Here is a 20249-nt window from a genome sequence, read left to right on the forward strand (position 1 = left end):
TTTTGATATAACTTGTTATTAGGCCCCAAGAAATTGCAATTTTGTAAAATTAAAGGTGTCACAAAACTAATAACCAAGTTTGATCAACTCCACAATTTAAAAGTGCACTTTTAATGGACAATGATCTTTGCCAGTAGGCAAACCTATATATATATATATATATATATGCATGACTTATCATGGTTTGGGTAGTGAATAAATATGGAATGTATTTACCCCCCCCCCCCCCCTTTGGTCTTGATGGTTGAGAGCGGTTAGTCCACGTCATCAAGGGAAAAGATTCAAGGGTTGGTAGCATGCAGGAAAAAAAAGAAAAAAAGAAAAAAGAAAAAAGGGAATGCATTTTTACTTATTTAAGCTTGTATTTAGTGAAAAATAATGGATAAATCATAAATTAAACTACACATGACATAAAAATGAAGAATAAAGAAAAAAATAATTAATTGTTTTTCACATTTGCATTTTGAAAAATACTTATATTCTATTTAATTTATTACAAGCCAGCAAGGCTTTATATAGAAAATAAATAACTAATAAAGAAAAAAAAATGTCCCTTACAGCATGCAATCGCCAGGCTTTAAATTAATCATTGACAAACACTATATTTTGGTTGCCTAATAACTGCAGTGAATGTACGGATCAAAATTATTTCTGTCTCTTCTTCAACTATAATATTTGAATCCCATTCATCCAGTTAAATTCAGATACAATATTTTTTATTTTTATTTTTAGAAAGTAAGTATGATATTAGTATAATATCATACTTACATCTGCACTGCTATGTTAAGAATTATATAGTCTTAATTTATGTGCTTTATTTTTCTACATTGATAGATCATGTAGTCGATCACATTGATTCGATGGTTAAGTACAATTGGGGATATGTTACACGTTCTGTCTCAACAAAATCAACATCACTATCATCATCTTTAGAGAACAGGTGCTTTAATGAGAACAAACCAAATAGCTATAGGGTTTCTAAAGGTAGAAGATGAAGTAGTCAGAGAGAGAGAGAGAGAGAGAGAGAGAGAGAGAGAGAGAGAGAGAGAGAGAGAGAGAGAGAGAGAGAGAGAGAGAGAGAGAGAGAAGGAAAAAGGTAAAGTGAAATTCTGATAATTTTGATTACTTCAGATAAAGAATGAAAAATTAAAGAGAACGAAGAGCAGTAGCTAAGCTTATATGCAATACAAACCAACCCAACCTTACAACCAATAGATGAACAAAAAGTGGTTAACTTCAATAACAACCTTCCTAACCGTAAAACAAGTTCTCACGTGAACAATTTAACGGAAACAAGTGTAACAAAAACTACCAGATGGGATTTAATTTCTCTAATATTTAAAGATGAACCTACAGAATGGGCTATGGTGGTTCTTTTAAATTTAAATGGTTTCCAAAAAATATAAATCCTGCCAAAATAACTTCAAACAGTAGTTGCAGTATTTAGCTTTCCAGAGACTTTGTTGGAATAAACAGTTAGACACCCAAAAAAAAAAAAAAAACAACAACAACAACAAATGGGAGTGGTTTCTTTGTTCGGTACACAATTAAACTATTAGCCATTGGCTCTCAGATGTATTTGGGGTTATTGGGAAAAAATAAATAAGGGTTAGAGATAAACATAAAAAAAAAAAAATAATAGTCCATCTTTCATTAATTTCAACTTTTGAAAAAAATAATAATAATTTTTGGAACAAATGAGAAAGTATCTTATAAATGAAAAACAAGAATAAAAAGGAATTGTAAGCCTTGTTTGAACTGTTTGGTTTTAATTTTTTTTTTTTTTATCGTTTTATAAAAGAAAGCAATATAACTGTACTAATTAAAACTAAGAAAAAATAATCTATTTAAACATTTTTGCTATAAAAAAGTGTGCGTATACTCAGGTAGTAAATTACATATAATTAGAATATTATAGGTATACAGACATTTTATGGTGAAATTTAATATATAAACAAAAAAATTAATTAAAAGCAGTGACTGTAGAAAAGAATTGTTTGGCATGGGTCGTCAAATTGTCATATATGGTATCAAATATAGGAGTGCAAATAATTGAGCCCTTTAACCTTGGTCAACCAAATTTAAAAACGATATATATTATATATCTCATTGGATTATGTAAATCCGGTTTTCAAAATGGTCGTCTTTGTTACCACAGTTGATAAAAATGGCTGTTTTTTTTTTTTTATATAATTATCTGAGTTGAAATCTTCCTATTTCAATGTTTAAAAAAAAAAAAAAAGGAAAAAAAAAAGGTCTTCAAAATTAACGGAAAATCCTTTCATGTTTATGTTTGACTTCAAACATGAAGTTGTATAGAAGAAAGTCAAATTCCCAATTTTCAGTCGGAGTTCTATGTTCACACATGGACGGTCAAGCATAATATAGCTGAATCTGGCCGTCTCAATTTCTGTGTCAAGTGTTGGATATACATTAAAGCAATGACCACATTAATAAATTTGATATGAGAAATACTACTACTCTTTAATTAACTCAAAATTAAAAGTTTAATGAGCAATAGTACAAAGCAGCGTTTTAATCCCAAACTCCAAAATAAAAAATAAAAACAAAGTCAATAGCATATTAAATAATATAATCTTAATTGAAGATCCCGTATATATATTGCGCAAACTCATTTACTTCATAGCTAATCTGTTGCCCAAACCCCATAATTCAATGCATTATTATCATCGATATTAGCTAGTAACATGATTGATTGTGTGATATAAACCCAAAGAAAAAAAAATTATTATTTTGTCACTGATGATTATATAACATGACAATTTAATCGGAATAAGGCTCTAGGGTCTGCTTCTTACTTTTTCCACACAGATTTCCGATTTAAAAAAAATATAAAATTAAAACAAAGATAAAGCCAATTAATAATCTTCTATGTTAGCTACTGGTTTCATATATAATAGTCACTACTTGTGATAAATAATAACATTGTTTTTATTTCTTATTATATTTCTCCTTAATATATCAAACTGGTTTCATATATAATAGTCACTACTTGTGATAAATAATAACATTATTTTTATTTCTTATTATATTTCTTCTTAATATATCAAACAATCAAATAAATAATTAAAATAAATTTGAGGGAGCTCATAGATATATATATATATATATATATATTTATATCACATATGTAACGATATATAAAATGAGAGAATGGTAAGCATCAAAGACGTTTAGCTCGATTAATTATAGAGAAAAAAAGAAGGAGAATACATGTATATATGTTACCTAATTGGATAATAATGCTAAGATGGACGAGGTCTTTCTCTATGACATTCTCTTGAGGAGAATTGAAAGGCATACGTGTGTCGCCCACAGTGTGCGACCTTGCCCACTTTAGAAAAAATTGTCTAATTAGAGCCCTTGATTAGGTCCATTCAAGCCGAAAGGCAGAGAAAAAAAATAGACCTTAGAACATCGAAGGACAAAACTCCAAAAGTCCACTTGTTCAATATCATTAAAAAAAAGAAAAGAAAAAAAAAAAGAGGTAGACAGAGTCAACTTTCCATTATCATACTAGTTGAAACGTCGTCGAATCTGTGTCTATATATTTCTCTCTTTGATCCTCTCAAAGAACGACACAATTATCAAATAACTGAATTCTGAGATATCTCACCAGAGAGTATTTCAGAAAAAAGACTTCATTTTCTTCACTATTTTTCGATCATGGCTTTAGCAGGTAGCTTCATCGGTATGCCAATTAATAAGATCACCCATCAAGACCAAACGCCAACTTTCAAGGCCTACAACAGCAGAACCGCCATTATGTAAGAGGGCTTGCTTCAACTTTTTTCTAATTTACAAAGTATAACTATTGCATGCAAACGTTTTGTTGTTTTTGATCGCTTTCTTTATGTAATCTCAGTATTTTACACCTTTTTTGTACAGGTGCTAATGATCTGCAATTTTTAATTAGAAAAACGATATAAACTGTCCATGAAAATATATGCATGTCATACGATACGAAAATAATTAAAGTGTATATGTGCGTATATATATATATATATATATATTAATTTGCTTAGAAAAAGTTAATCTTATTTAACAATATACAAGAAAAGGAAACGCATAATTAATCTTCAACAAAGAAATATCCATGACCGAATGTTCAATATTAGTGACACATGCAGTTAGTATGCTAAATTCTTGTTTAGGTTAGATGACAATTAATGCAATTAATTAGATCATGTAGCCTAAAATATACTAATTGTTTTAATTTCTTGATTGAATTACAGAACATGCCGTAAAACCTCCCGTAGAGATATCAACAAGGGACCCCCTGGTGGAAAAACTAACAGCATTGGAACATTGAGGGAGGAGAACAAAGATTCTTTTGGAAACTCAAAATCTGGAAACAGTGACAACAATATCAAAAGGGGAGTTGGCGGCCCTCAAAAGAAGACTACTTCCACCAGTTAATATATATATATATATATACATATGTTTTTTATCTGCTATATATTTTATACAAATGTCCCCATATATATATATATATATATAATCAAGATATTCTCACCATATGATTATCCTATATGTATATATATATATACAAGTAGCTAATTAGCTATTTATATTTTTGTTTTTGTACTTTGTGCGCATTTGATGTCCATGCATGCAAGAATGTGATTAGCAATAATAATCTTTAGATTTGATAAACTAGCTATTCAAGAAATTGCAATTTTATAAAATTTTAGGCATCTCAAAATCAATACCAAATCTGATCAAATCCACAATTTAAGGTGTATTGGTCTTTGCTACTGGACTAGGCTTACATATACATGTACGCATGAATTATCACTGTTTGGGATGGAAGGTATTTACCTACCCCTTTGGTCTTGATGGTTGAGTGTGCCCAGTCTACGTCATCAAGGGCAAAGATTCAAGGGTTGGTAGCATGCAGAATATATATATATATATATATATACATATATATGAATGTATTTTCACTTATTTAAACTTATGTTTTGGTAAAAAATTATGGATAAATTAAACTAGACATGACATGAAAAATGAAGATTAAAGAAAAAATAATTAATTATTTTTCACATTTGCATTTTGAAAAATACTTATATTCTATTTAGTTTATTACAAGCTAGCCAGGCTTTATATATATAAAAAATTACTAATAAAGACCAAAAAAAAAAAAAACAAAAAAAAGTCCCTTGCAGCATGCAATCGCCCGCCTTTATAATAATCTTTTGAGAAATACTATTTTTGGTTTCTCAATGACTGCAAAGAATATACGGTTTAATTTATTTCGTTCTTTTCTCCAACTATACTATTTTAATCTCTAATCTCATTCACCCGTTTAAATTCAAATATAATGTTACTGTAACTTTATCAATTTGTTTTTTCCGTTTTTGTTTTTAATATATGGGTGTTTGTTTTTCTCGACAACTTGATAAGATTGAAGTTATCATGCTTGCACTTACAATCAACTAAAATGTGGAAATTAGTTAAAGGCCTCCCGAGCATGCAATCGTCAAGCTGAGTCACAAGATACTTGAGCCATATTAAGGGGAAAAAAAAAATTATTCTATCTTAATGTATTAAATTAGGTAATTATAAGTACTAGGCCCAATTAGATGCGTTTACTGATTTCGTTTTCTAATCAATCATGGAATGTATCTTTGACAAGAAAAAAAGCTTTTTCACTAGATAGATTTAATAGTACTAATTAAAAGAGAAATATCATAATTTTCATATATATATATATATATATAACTTAATTATGAAAAAGCATGATAGCAGAAGAAAATGGTTTCTAAGCGGCATGCTAGGTCGTCAATATAGGAGTAGTGCTACACCAATTCCAAACGACGATCCTTACCACCCCCCTCCAGACTAAAAAAAGGAAAAAATGGAACTCGGAACAAGCATTGCTGGTATGGAAATAATTGAGCCCTTCAAACTGGAATTAATTTCAACCAAATTTATAAAATCTATACATACATATATATATATATATATATATATATTTTTTTTTTTTTGGGGGTAATGTCCAAGGTTTTTTTTTTTAATATGATGGATATGATCAATAATATTAAATGTCATTTAACGGTTGCAGATGCCTGATTATTCTTTTCTATAAATTCCTCATAGTCTCTCATTGCATCAAATCTGCCAATATATATACGTAAAAAAAAAAAAGCATTGATCATGATCAAAATTCGATTAATAAATAGGCCCCCAGGATCAATTTTAATTTCGTAAAATTATAGGTCTCTCTAAAATTAAATAGCCAAGTTGACTTGGCTATTATTAATGAAGTAATATGTTCTTTCCAGTTTAGCATATGTGTGTTTTGTAAAAATATCATTATTTTAAAGGGACAGAGATTTTACCTAAATCTAATCAGATTTAAATCCAAAACCTAGAAGTGTATTTTTTAATGGATAGTTGCTTTACCATTAGGCCATAAATATAGGATGTAATATTTTCTCTTATTTAAACTTATCTTTAGCAAAAAAATAATCATGGATAAATTAAACTACACATGACATGAAAAATGAAGATTAAGAGAAAAAAAGAATTAATTTAGTTTTTACTTTTGCATTTTTAAAAAATACTTATATTCCATCCAATTTATTACAAGCAAGCCAGGTTTTATATATCTAACATGTTAAAAAAAATGTATGTTTAATTACAAATTAATCGAGATAAATTTATTTACATCAACATTTAAAATTTTAATTTAAACAGTAATCCAAATGAAAGTAAACTAATCAATATATTACAGTTTCAATGATTTTTTGTTCCCCATAAATCATTAAAATAAAATATAATAAACAGAGCGGTGAATTAATCCTTTAATTTTAGCAAAACAACAAAAAAAAAAAAAAGAAGAATATTTTTCATTATTTTCTCGCTAAACCCAAATCCTCCCAAAAGTTGTTATCTCTCCTCTTCTGGCTCTTGCCAGCAAAAACCTTTCACTGCAGCAATCACCACGATGGCTTCTTCTTCAACCACCCTGCTACTTCTCTGAACCCCCCCGTTAACGAACCTCTCAATCCCCAAAACCTCACGAACCCAATCAAAGTAATAATCCAAAGCTGTTATATATTCATCATTGAGAGACACTATTTTGGTTGCCACTAACTGCAGTGAAGATACAGATTAATTTATTTATGTCTCTTCTTCAACTATACTACTTTTATTTTTATTCTCATCCACCCACTTAAATTCATATACTATACTACTAACTTTATCATTTTTTCCCTTTTTTTGTTTTGTCGAGAACTTGATAAGATTGAAGTTATCATGCACGTGCAAATAACTAAAATGAGGAAATTAATTAAAGACATCACGAGCATGCAATCGTCAAGCTGAGTAAATTGAACCCTAATTAAGAAAAAAAAGAAATAATTATTGTATCTTTATATATTAAATTAGTTATTTATAAGTACTAACTCCAATTAAATGTGTCTACTAATTTCTTTCTCTAAACAACTATGGAATCTTTGACAAGCCCCCAAAAAAAAAAAAAACAAAAAAAAAAAGACCTTTTCCCACTGAAAGATTTAATATAAATACATATACTAATTAAAATAAAAAAATCATAATATTTCACATATATAAATATAAAACTTAATTAATAAAAGCATGATAGTAGAAAAAAAAAATTGTTTCTAAGTGCATGCTAGGTGGTCAATATAGGAGTAGTGCTACACCAACTCCAAATAATTATAATTAATTGAGATCGATTCGGTTGGTATATCCTTATATTCATTCCAAACAATTATTCCTTAGTATGAAAATAATTAAGCCCTTCAATCTTAAATTTCAATTTTCAACCAAATTTAAAAGCTATATTATATATCTTATTAAATTACATAGATCTGGTCTAAAAAGTCAACGGTCAAAGTCAGTTTTGGTAAATGAATCAACGATCAAAGTCCTTCCGCGTATGTTTTACCCAAAATATGAAGAAGTTTTTCACGTGCGTATTCGACTTCAAAAATGATATTCTATAGAAGACGCCCTAATCCCCTCTATATAAGTCAATATATTGTTAAATAACATAATCCAAAGCTGATCTGAAGTCCATGCCCCATAATTTGAAATATAATTTAATAGTTCAACCTACTACTATTTTTTGAATTTATAATTTTTTTTAAATATAAATATAACTAATTTACTAACTAAAAGCAATTTTATATAATGGATAACATAATTGATACTATGGTCATTTATAATAATTTTTTATTTATTTTGATATTTTAAATTTATAACTTTTCGATTATAAATGTGAATAAATTGTACACTTAAAATAAATTTATTTGTCACTATTAATTTTGTGATCCAACAATTCAATTGCAAAATTGTTACAGGTTTAATTTTTATTTTTTCAACATAGATTCCCTTTTTTTTAAAAAAAAAATAAATAAATTAAGATTAAACCAATTACTTATCTTCTATATGAGCCACAAGTTTCACCACAGGTCACAAATAATAACACCTGTCCTTAAAACTCCTCCCTATAATCCTAATTAAAAAAATATATTAATAAAAATAAAAACCTAAACATACCTCGTTTATTTTTTTATTTATTTATTGTGGTGGAACAGAGCCCTTGATTAGGTCCGGTACAAAAGAAAAAAAGGCAAAATAATTAAAAGTAAGACTTTTCAGATTGCGACGACAGACAGAGTCACTTTCCATTATTGTACCACTTGAAATGTCGACAATCTTGTCTATATATATCTTTAAATCTTTTATGCTCTCAAAGAACTCCTACAATTAAACAACTGGTCCTGAGTGACTGATCAGAGAGCATTTCAGTAGGAAATTAGTTAAGTTCAGCTTCTTCAATATTTGCTAGCTCATGGCTTTAGTGGGTAGCTTCATCGGTATTCCAATCAAGATCACCCAGCAGCACCAGCAGAACCGAATATCAATTAGCAAGCCCTACAGCATCACCAGAACCACCATTATGTAAGGAGTCTTCAACTTTTTCTAATCCACAAATTATTAGAACCGCCTATGCAATTGTTTAATTTCTCTTTTTTGATGGCCTCCTTTGTATAATCTCAGCTTTACTTCTTCTAACGACCTGCAACTTTTTAATTAGGAAAACTATATAAATTGTGTCCATGAAAATATATGTATGCCATACAAAAGAATTAATACATATATATAAACGCTCTCACATCAAAATATTATGATAAATTTCTATATCATAATTTCACTTATTGATTTTTAGATTTAAATGTGCATTTTAAGAAGATTTAAAAATATATTTACTCTACTTTTATAAAATTTTAATATTTTATTAAATTTATATAAATTTCAAATATATTATAATTTTAATTTTTAAAATTGAGATAATGATGGAAAATTATTGCGACGTTTTGATGAAATATTGATTATACATATAATATTTATATTGATTTGCTTAGAATGAATTAATCTATTGATTACTGAATGTTCAATGTTTCGTTACGGAGCTAGTATATGCTAAATTCTTGTTTAGTTTTAGATGACAATTAATGGAATTAATTATGATGTATAGCCTAACATATACTTGGTTTAATTTGTTGATTGAATTACAGAACATGCCGTAAACCTTCCCGTAGAGATATCAGCAAGGGTCCCCCCGGTGGAAAAACTAACAGCATTAGGCCATTGAGGGAGGAGATAAGATATTCTCTTGGAAGCTCACAACCTGGAAATAATAATGCCAATAATATTAAAGGGGAAGTTGGTGTCTCTCCAAAGAAGACTACTTCCACAAATTAATATATATACATATCTATATATAAATTGTTGTAATTTTTTTTCTCCCGTTTGTGTGCACGTGACTTCCATGCATGTGATTACATTTTTGATAAATTAGTCATTAGGCCCCAGGAATTGCGGCTTTGTAAAATTATGGGTCTCTCAAAATTAAACAGACAAAGTCTGTTATGAAGATCAGAGATGAAATAATGTGTGCTATCTACTTGTTTTTTTTTGGCTTACAAGGTGAGGTGTAAAACCCAAAAAACCCGATGACTAAGCCATCAAAAGGATGATGGCACAAGGCCCATCTCCTGGGTTGCAAAATAATTAAAATTGCTGGGAAGAGAATTAACTGTCAAACAACCAGCAACATCATTTCTAATACACCAGTTGCACACATAGTGAGCCAAAAAGTTTTGTTCCCTCGGGATCCAGTTAAAACACACCTTCTGGAAGCCTATTTTCTTAGAACTGATCTCCTCCAAAATACCTTCTACTGCCCAGTGAGAATTGTGTGTGTCTTGACTGTTGAGAGCTGATACAATGTTTTTGGCGTCAGATTCACACCATATTTTTTGCCAGCCTTCCTCTTGAGCTAGAATTAATCCTTGCAGGACTCCCACAGCTTCAGCTAGCTCAGGGATATCTGTCTGGGTGCGAATAGACTTTATCTTTATAACTTTGCCCTCGTAGTCCCTTGCCACCAGTCCAATGAAGCTAACTCCATTTTTAACAGCAGCATCAGAATTAATTCTTATGCTCTGCGTATCCGGCATTCTTGCTATCCTCCTGGGTTCTTTATAGAGTAGAACACCCTTCTCCTCCTTTAGCAAGATGGCTTTGGCCTCTCTAAACCTGAAATTCAGCACATCCATGATACTATCGAGAGGGTTAGTTTTATTTTCAAAGATACGGGAGTTTCTTTCCTTCCATAGTTGGTCCATCACAAGGGCAGCAAAAAGAAAGAAGAAATCCCTGTCTGACGGGAGCACTGGAAGAGAGCCAAGGGGGTTAGAAATCAGACAGAGTTTTTCTTTCACTGAATAATCTGTAAACGTCTCCCACTTAATACACCATGGGAGGCCATACCACACGGCCCTTGCAACTTGGCAATGAAAAAAGATGTGGTTGTCCGATTCTAGCACACCACAGCCATGAATGCATTCATTACTAGTGACATGTATATTTCTATGCATGAGATTCTCTGCCGTTGGAAGTCCTCCATTGTAAAGCTTCCAAAGAAAGAACTTGATTCTTTCATGAATCTTGGAGGACCATAGATACTTCCACCATTGAGAGGCTAAGTGATTTCTCCAGAATTCCATCAAGAAAGCTGATTTAACCGTGAATTTCCCATTTGTGTTGCCGCACCAGATTAGTTTATCCTCTAGATGAGCATTTGAAGAAGGGATTTTACAGATATTCCTCACAGTGGCTGTATCAAAAAGATGGTCAAGTCTATCTTTATTCCAGCTGCCATCCCTGTTCTGGAGAGAGTTAACCATACCAAATTCTTGGGATACAGCTTCTGAGATTGGAGTTGGTTTGAAATGAGGGTTATTAGGAACCCATGGATCCTCCCATATACTGATTCTATCTCCTTTTCCTACTCTGTAACAGAGTCCTTTTAATAGAATATTCCTAGCCTGATAAATGCCGTTCCATGAAGAGGAGCAATTCTTCTTCTTCGAGCATTTCAGGAAGGAACAACCAGCAAAATATTTAGCTTTAATCGCCTGCACCCAAAATCTATCCTTCTCTGCGGCCAGCATCCAGGCTAGTTTACTGAGGAGTGCCAAATTCAAGTCTTGCGTTCTTCTAACACCTAGTCCTCCCGATTCTTTTGGTCGGCAGATTCTTGACCATGATATAGGAGTAAAACTTCCATCATTTACGCCTCTGCTCCAAAGAAATTTTCTTGCAAGGGAGTCAATATCAGAGCACCAATGAGTGGGAAACTTTTGAGCTGACATAGCATAAATAGGAATGGAATTAATCACGGATTTAATTAGGGTGCATCTTCCTGCTTGGGAGAGTAACTTAGATTTCCACCCCTGAAGCTTTGCCTCAATTTTCTGTTTTAGCTCCTCATAGGCTTTATGATGATTACGCCCAGAAAACAAAGAATTGCCTAGGTACTTTGCATCTTCCTTAAGTTCTGTCATGCCCAGGATTTTTTTCACACTAACCTTGATCTTCCCCTAGGTGTTTTTAGAGAAAAAACATCCCGACTTTGCTGCATTGATTTTTTGCCCAGTCCACTTACAGAAGGTATTCAAACAAGCTTTTATTTCTCTGACCTCTTCTGAATTTGCTCTGCAGAAGAGCAAAATATCATCTGCGAAAAGTAAATGAGAAATACCTGGACTGGATCTACCTATCTTGACACCATGGATTCTTCCTTCGGCTTCAAGTTTGTGCAGCATTCTGGATAAGAATGTATCTACTTGTGTGCAGCATTCCCCTGTGTGCTATCTACTTGTTTGTAGTCCTGATAAGCTACCATCATATTTAGATGTATATTATCATAGTTTGGGTAGTGAATGAATATGGAATGTATTTTATCTTATTTAAATTTATGTTTAGTACTAGAAATTAGGGATTTTAGTAGAAATTATGGATTATTATTTTTTGTCCCCAAAAAATACTTATAGAAATCCCCATAATAAATAACATAAAATGAAACAGCAGCGAATTAATCCATTATTTAGCACCTCAAAAAAATAAAAATAAAAATAAATAAATAAATAAAAAATCCTCATTTTCTCGCTAAAACCCAAAACCTCCCAAAATTCAAGCGCACTCGCCTTTCACTGCAACGATCACCATGCCTTCTTCTTCTTCTTCTTCTTCTTCAACCAAGCCGCCACTTCTCTGAGCCCCCATTAACAAACCTCTCAATCCCCAAAACCACGCGAACCCAGTCAATGATTCAGCAAAACCCATCCCATCCCACCCATGTCTCCTCTGTTCATGGCCCTTCTTTCTGTCTCTCTCTTCCGAGAACTATATAAGTGTCGCCTCAATCTTAAAAACACCATAGCAAACCCAGAAAGCCTCTGGATGTTCTGTTCAATGAGGCAGTACAGAAATGCTCAAAATCGGAACACAACGAAACCGAAAGTGAGGAAGAAAACAGCCAAGTGAAGAGGGGTTTGAAGGAATTGAAGGTGGAATTGAGGAGTTTGAAAAAGCGGATTCCGATGATGGCAAAAAGAAAGAGAAAGAGAAAAAGTGCAGCAAGAATTCTCAAGGTAGGAGGAGGAGGAGCATTTACGATGTGGAATTGTTTGTCAGTCATCTGTACAAAGAAGTGTACTTTCAGGGATGCAAATTTCTTGCGCAGGAATAGTAATGGTTATTTGGACTTTAGCTGTTTCCAGAATAACAACGGCCGCGGATTTATAAAGTTTGCTGTCGAAAAGTTTGACAAAGACAATTAGGAAATGGCCAAAAGTAAGAAAATTGTTTGTTTGTTCTTCTTCAAATTAAGCTTAGTTGCTTTATGTGCTTCAGTTTCTTGTCTCTGTTTGGAGGATGGTTACGAGATTTAAACACCTTCTTCAGAATTGAATAGTTACTCATTGGTGAGTAAGATCCATTGTAGTTGAATGGGATTGTTTTCTTATATACTCTTATTAAGGACTTTTGAGTTTTCCATCTATTAAAACTTCTTCCAAACAGAGGATTGGATCTAGAAAAACACATATTGTGGGGCCTGTGAAATGTGCTAGGCCATGAAATGACACCTGAATAATTTCCTGCTTAATCAGGCTGAAGTTCTGTTCTCACCATGATCCCTGACAATATGGAGCAGAATTAAAACTGAAAAAAGGAAAATAGATAAACTCTGAACATTATACCAGTGTAAAGCGCCTAACCAAAGAGGTTTCAATAAGGTAGATCAGTAATTGTTTGGAGGGGAGACATCAAGAATTTGAATTTGACGGATGCTGTAAATGTAATCACTTTGTATGCTTTATATGCTGTGCCTCCACAGCTGGTTGTGCCTGATGAACTAAAAGCTTCTATTAGTGGGTTGCCAAAAGAGGTGTTGAAGCTTAGTCAAACTATTTCATAAAGCCAAGTCATTGTGTTTTTCTTATTGTTCAGGTAATTAAGGGCAATTGCTGTGATTAATACTTCAGCTACATTTTGTTTGCCATTATTGAATTTTTTTTTTTTTTTCTTGGTGGTTTTCATCCTTCATACAGAACCTGTAATAAGAAGAAACCCATTGTTGTAACTGAGGACAAGTCAAAGATATTGATTTATGAGATATTAGTTGATCCAAATGTCGGATGCATCCAAGAATACTGCATATGGTAATGGCTGTGACTCCTGGCCAAATTCTGGAGACGAACTTGCTTGGGCATGCCAGTATGGATCAATATCTTTTATATTCTTTTTTCTAATTCTTAAGTTAAGGATTGCATGCAAAAGTGTTGTTTGTTTCACTTTCTTTATATAATCTTAGCTTTTACTTTAAGGACTTGATCTGAAACTTTATAAGCTTTTCTCTCTTACAATGGTCGCAGCTATAGCTAGAGAAAAATGTATAACTGGTCTATTGAAATGTGTTATACAAAATGATGAAATTATATATCTACATATGTATGTATATTAATTTACTTAGAAAGAGTGAATCTCATTAATAAAGAAATATTATATATATATATATATATATATATGTATGTATGTATGTATATTAGTTTGTTTAGAAAGAGTGAATCTCATTAATAAAGAAATATTCATTACCAAACTATTAATGTTCAATGTCAGTGACACAGTAGTAAATGATTGTGTTTTAGATGACAATTATAAATGGAATTAAGATGCAGGCTAATAATATAAACATATATTGTTTTGTTGGTTGAATTACAGAGCATGCCATAAACCTCCCCATAAAGATATCAGCACGGGATGCCCCCGGTGGAAATACTAACTACACTAGGCCTTTGAGGGGAGCAAAATTCTGGTATATGTTGCAAGTTCAAAATCTGGAAATAATGGCATCGTTGTTGAAGGGGGAGTTGGTGGCTCTCAAAAGAAGAATGGTTCTACCAATTAATATATATATATATATATATATATTTCATTGTACAACTAGCTATTTATATATTGTATTTATAATCTCTCTCTCTCTCTCTCTCTCTATCTCTCTCTCTCTCTTCCCCTGTGTGCATGTGAGCTTTCATGCATGATTATGTAGTAGTAATTAATCTTTAGGCCTCAGGAACAGTAGCAATTTCTGTAAAATTATAGGCGTCTCAAAAGTAGTAAGTCTGTGATGAAGATGGAGACTATTTCTCCATGTAGTTCCGCATATGCATGTTTGTATTTGATGGTAAGAGTCGTTGATCTAATAAATAAATCCTTAAGCAGAATTTGTTGAACAACTGGTGTTGATGATGTTGACAGAGATAAGATGAAATCTCTAGGATGCTTTCTCATGATCAGTTAACTTCAATTGTGTAAGCAAGTTCTAATTAGGGAGGTAAATAGATGAAACTTTAAGAAAATAACTAGCGTTTATCTTAAATTAAAATTTCAATAACTGGAAGTAATACAAATATTTTTCTTAAATTCTTAATTGAATTGAGAATATTCCTATATTCTTGAACTAACAAATGTTAATTGTAAGAAGCAACGGAATTTGGTTTTCAAAGATGTTCATAATTCATCTAAGAATTTGTTAGTCTTGGTTTAAATAAGAAACAGAGGAATTTCAGGGTAAGTAATTTTGCTGGTGTAGCTTTGTAGTTGTCTAGTTGAATATTAACAGTGTGGTCTATGTAGTGAGCTGAGGGTGTGTTGCATTTGCCGCTCTCGATTAATTATAAATCAGATGCAGTTTTGAGGATTATTGTTGCGACCATGTATTATGACAGATATTAACACTGGTAGTTTTGAGGATTTTCAGTGAACTGCTTGATGAGCATTGGAGGCTATTTATAAATATATAAACCTTCTTTTATCAGCCCTTATGGCAACATTTTGATTAGAAATATATTTAAATTTGTGTGTTTGATCCGGACTATGAAAATCTATATTAGAAACAGAAAAAGAATACCTTAACTCATGAAGCAACGACACCACCAAAAAAAAAAAATCACTGAAGACTTGAATTCTTCAGTATATAAGAGCTTCGGGATCAAACAGCTTCTCTAATGTAATTGCATGAAAGGGCTCTGATAATGGTGGTGGTAATAAAATTGATAGCTTCTGAGAAACTTGCTTCATAGTTGGCCGAAGCTGTGGAATTTGATGCAGGCATGCAAATGCTATCTCCGCAATGCAGACAACTTGGTCTTCTAAATGCTTCCATGGAGATGAGAGACGTTCATCCAATACATCCTTAAGTAGAATCTTATCAGCGACTGCTAATGGTGATGTTGACAGAGACGAGATGAGATCTCCTGGATGCTTTCCCATAATCACTTCCAATGTCACAATTCCAAAGCTGTACACATCACTCTTTTCATTTACTTCCATTGTATAAGAAAGCTCTGCAGATAAATATATGTTCAAAGTTAGTAATCTTTTGCTAATTTTTTTTTCTTTTAAAATGTATCATTTCTGTAATTCAAATGTTATGAATGGAATGGAGACAATATGAGCTAGCCTGGTTGCAACAGAGTAACAAAAGAAGCATTCTGGTTGCAACAGAGTAAAAAAAGATGCATTGTGGATCACTATTGAAAGCCAAGTTGTTGGAGAAACTTACCTGGAGCTGAGTATCCCAAAGTTCCTGCAAATGAAGTCCAGTTTAATGACCCGGGATGAAAATTTATAGCTGAACCAAAGTCAGAAATACGAGCTTCATATTCTGCATCCAACAGAACATTCTTGCTTGATATGTCTCTGTGAATTATAGGTGGACAACACCCGTGGTGCAAATAGGAGATGGCATTGGCTAAACCTTTGACAATATTCACTCTTGTAGTCCACTCCAATTCCTTCGCCTTTACATTGTCTCTTAGTACCTTAAATAAGCTCTCCCTTTCCATGAACTCATACACCAAAAATGAGTATCTAGTATGGGAACAAAATCCAAAAAGCTTAATGATATTTTTGTGGCGTACTTTTGTCAACATGCTAGTCTCACTATCGAAAGCTTCCTTGCTGGCCTCTCCACCATCTTCATGGAATTTTTTCACTGCAACAACTTGACCGGTTGACAACAGCGTTTTATAAACACTTCCATTCCCTCCAACCCCAACGCAATATTTGGGGTCAAAGTTCTCCGTGGCTTCAACTATTTCTTCATGAACCCTTTTCCCATCATGATTCCATGCTGCAAAGAAAATTTCAGTTTGTATCTCCTTTGGTTCATCCACATTCTTATCTCCTTTTGGGCGAGTAAAAAGTATCCCAGCAATGATCAACAGCACAATTATAGTGCCAGAGATAGACACTATAGCTGAAATTACAACAGGATTGATATTTTTCTTTCCGCGTACAGGACATGGCTTCAAACTAGTGTTGTTGCCGCACAAGCCTTTATTATTTTGCAGTGCTGCTGCTCGGGCCTCGGTGAAGGCTTTGACGTCCGGGAGAGGTCCATATAATTGATTGCAGGATACATCAATAGATAACAAGCTTTTCATATCTTTGAACTTGGATGGTATTGAGCCAGAGAGCATATTGTGAGACAGGTCAAATGTTTCTAACATTTTCAAATTATGCAGCTCCTCAGGCAAGCCTCCTGCAAGAAAATTGTGACTTACATCCAGAGTTCGGAGAGATTCCAAACGCCCAATCTGGAATGGAACATTCCCACTTAGTCTGTTCATTCTCAAGTTCAAGTAAGTCAGTTTTGAGCACTGTCCCAAATGAACAGGAATCGATCCGTTTAGTTTGTTGGATGCAAGTTCAATGATCTCAAGGTTTGGCAACAATCCAATTTCAGCGGGAACTTGCCCAGAAATTGTATTGTTGTTCAAGTTGAGCTCGAATAAGAATTTTAGACGTCCCAGCTCGTTTGGAATTCTCCCTTCGAGAAGATTGGAAGAGAGGTCAAGTTGACGCAACTCAGTCGCTTTCCCAAGTCCAGGATGCAGCTCACCTGAAATCTTATTGTTTGAGAGGTTAAAAAAAGTGAGTTTATGGCATTGTCCCCAGTTTCCGGTAAGCTTTCCCACAAATGTGTTGCTGCTTAAGTCTATACGTGTTAATTTTGGGCATATCCAGAACTCTTCTGATATATTTCCTGTTAGTAAATTACATTTAAGTGAAACTTCGGCCAAAGTACTGCAATTTCTCAAGGTTTTTGGAATGGAACCTTTAAAATTGTTGTAGGATGCTACAAAAAATGTAAGCTTTCCATTGAGACAAATATTTTCAGGAAGGAATCCAGACAGGTTATTGCTGTTAAATTGCAGCGTCTCCAGCTCGGTAAGATTGTCCAATAATCCTTTGGGAATGGAACCATTCAAGTTGTTGTTCGCTAAACTTAAGAATTTAAGGTTTTTGAGCTTCCCAATGGATGCAGGGATTGATCCAACAAGGTAGTTGTCATAAAAGGAGAGATCAACAAGAGATTCAAGTTGTCCTACTTCTTGAGGGATATATCCATTTATATGGTTATGGCTCAGGTCTAGCAAGGTTAACATGGTCAAGTTTCCAATAGAGACAGGGATTGAACCAGTCACTTGGGTTTCATACAAAGAAAGTTCACGGAGAGATTTAAGTTGTCCTATTTCTTGTGGGATGCATCCAGAAATATTGTTCCCACCAAGTTCTAGTGTGGATAACATGGTCAGGTTTCCAATGGATACAGGGATTGAACCGGTCAGATGGTTTTTGTTCAAAAAAAGCTTAACGAGAGATTTAAGCTGTCCTACTTCTTGAGGGATGGATCCAGAAATTTCGTTGTAATCCAGAACAAGGTACTCTAAACTTGTTAATAGGCGTATTCCAGATGGAATATTTCCGGATAGATGATTTCGACCCAAGTAAAGGTAGGTGAGCCTAGAAAGCTCACTAATATGGGATGGGATACTTCCATAAAGGCTGTTGTTATACAGATCAAGGGTGAGTAAGTTGGGAAATGATGAGAAGCTGAAGTTATGAAGCGTACCTTGAAGATGACTGCTGCTAATGTTTATACCAACAACGCTTCCTGCCTTGTTACAAGTGATTCCAAACCATTTGCAGGGGCTGCCACCTCCAATTTTGAAGTTGTAAGAAGAATTTTTTGAAGATGATGTGGAGGAGTTGTGAGGATGTAGAGGACTCCATGAGTGTAGAACAGAATCTGTTGGACTATCAAGGCTGTCTTTCCATTTGAGAAGGGCCTCCATTTCCTTTCCTTCTTGTGCAATTGCTTCTGAAGAGGAAGAAGGAGCCAGAAAAACGATGATGATGATGATAGCAGAAGTGTACAAGACTAGCCTTCCAATCTTCATGGTGCTTAATATCTTGAGTGATGGTTCCATTTTTTGAGAATGATGGATAGAAAAAGGGTTGAGGAAGTTTAATGTTTGCAAATTACTTCCTTATTAAAAGCTGGTGGTCTACAGAGTAGAGAGTGGTTCCAACAAATTAATCTGTTGGATAGCCCATGCCAACATTATTCTTCATTAAATATTATATTCATAACCCCATTTGATACTGAAAAGATAGAAAGGATTATTTTATTTTACTTTTGAATATGAAAATTGGAATTTTATAGATCAATTAGAAACGCTTCTTTTACAACTACCGCAAAATTATGATATATGGTTTTATGATTAATGTATGTTGCCAAAACACGTGCAGATATATATAGGAAAAGAAAATATCTCTAGAAAGTGTTATGTACCTTAAAGAATTTTTAAAGACTAATTAAATATTATATATATTTAATTGAAACACAGCGAAGGAAAAGAATCCAACTTTTTTCTATGAGTCATTCTTTAATAAGAAACGATAGAGGATGTCTATGACTACTTTAGTTGTAAAGCAGCTAAATTTTGACTGTTAATTATTGGTGTGCTGAAACTGCTAATTAGTTGGTCAAGTAAATGATTTTAAATTCACCAGTGGGAATTTCGTATTATTTCTGTAGTTTAATGGTCGTAATTAATATTTAAATTAATGTCTTTTTGTTGATGCCTTGCCAAATCAGAAAGAATGCTCAGCAAAGTATGTTTAAACAACCTAATTTGGTGAATGTCTCTTTGCTTCAATATCAGACAATTCCTTAGGACTGCCTTTATTATCTGGCTTTCTAATAATAATTTGGTTATTGAGTATGGTAATTGGTTAGTTCATTTAAGAATTTGGTATCCTCGGTCTAAAACAGGTAAAAAAGTGAAACAAAAACTAGACAACAGTATGACCGATTGATAGAAATTGCAAATGTTCAAGATTTACAGAATGTAACAAGATGAAGAGGCTCTGAAAATGGTGCCAGTGAGTTTGATTAGCTTCTGAGTTGCTTTTTAGTTGGCCATGAGTACTGTGGGACTTGGATGCAGGCATGCAAATGCTATCTATGCAATGCGCTACTTGGCTTTCTT

General features: G+C 33.0%; 1 protein-coding gene and 1 long non-coding RNA gene across 2 annotated transcripts; one reads left to right on the forward strand and one right to left on the reverse strand.

Annotated features, from left to right (window-relative positions):
• The first annotated feature begins 8556 nt into the window (after positions 1–8556).
• On the forward strand, positions 8557–9804 carry LOC132799974 (uncharacterized). The gene is made up of 2 exons (XR_009634898.1): positions 8557–8958; positions 9576–9804. It is a non-coding gene; the product is annotated as an uncharacterized LOC132799974 (long non-coding RNA).
• A 6072-nt stretch (positions 9805–15876) lies between these two features.
• LOC107428680 (MDIS1-interacting receptor like kinase 2-like) lies at positions 15877–19184 on the reverse strand. The gene is made up of 2 exons (XM_016039251.4): positions 16472–19184; positions 15877–16253 (listed from the first exon to the last, which is right to left on the reverse strand). Exons 1-2 carry the CDS (start codon positions 19182–19184, stop codon positions 15877–15879), a joined length of 3090 nt encoding a protein of 1029 aa, XP_015894737.3.
• Positions 19185–20249: the final 1065 nt, after the last annotated feature.

Source organism: Ziziphus jujuba, chromosome 11 (assembly GCF_031755915.1).
Source record: "Ziziphus jujuba cultivar Dongzao chromosome 11, ASM3175591v1".
NCBI classification, from domain to species: Eukaryota; Viridiplantae; Streptophyta; class Magnoliopsida; order Rosales; family Rhamnaceae; genus Ziziphus; species Ziziphus jujuba.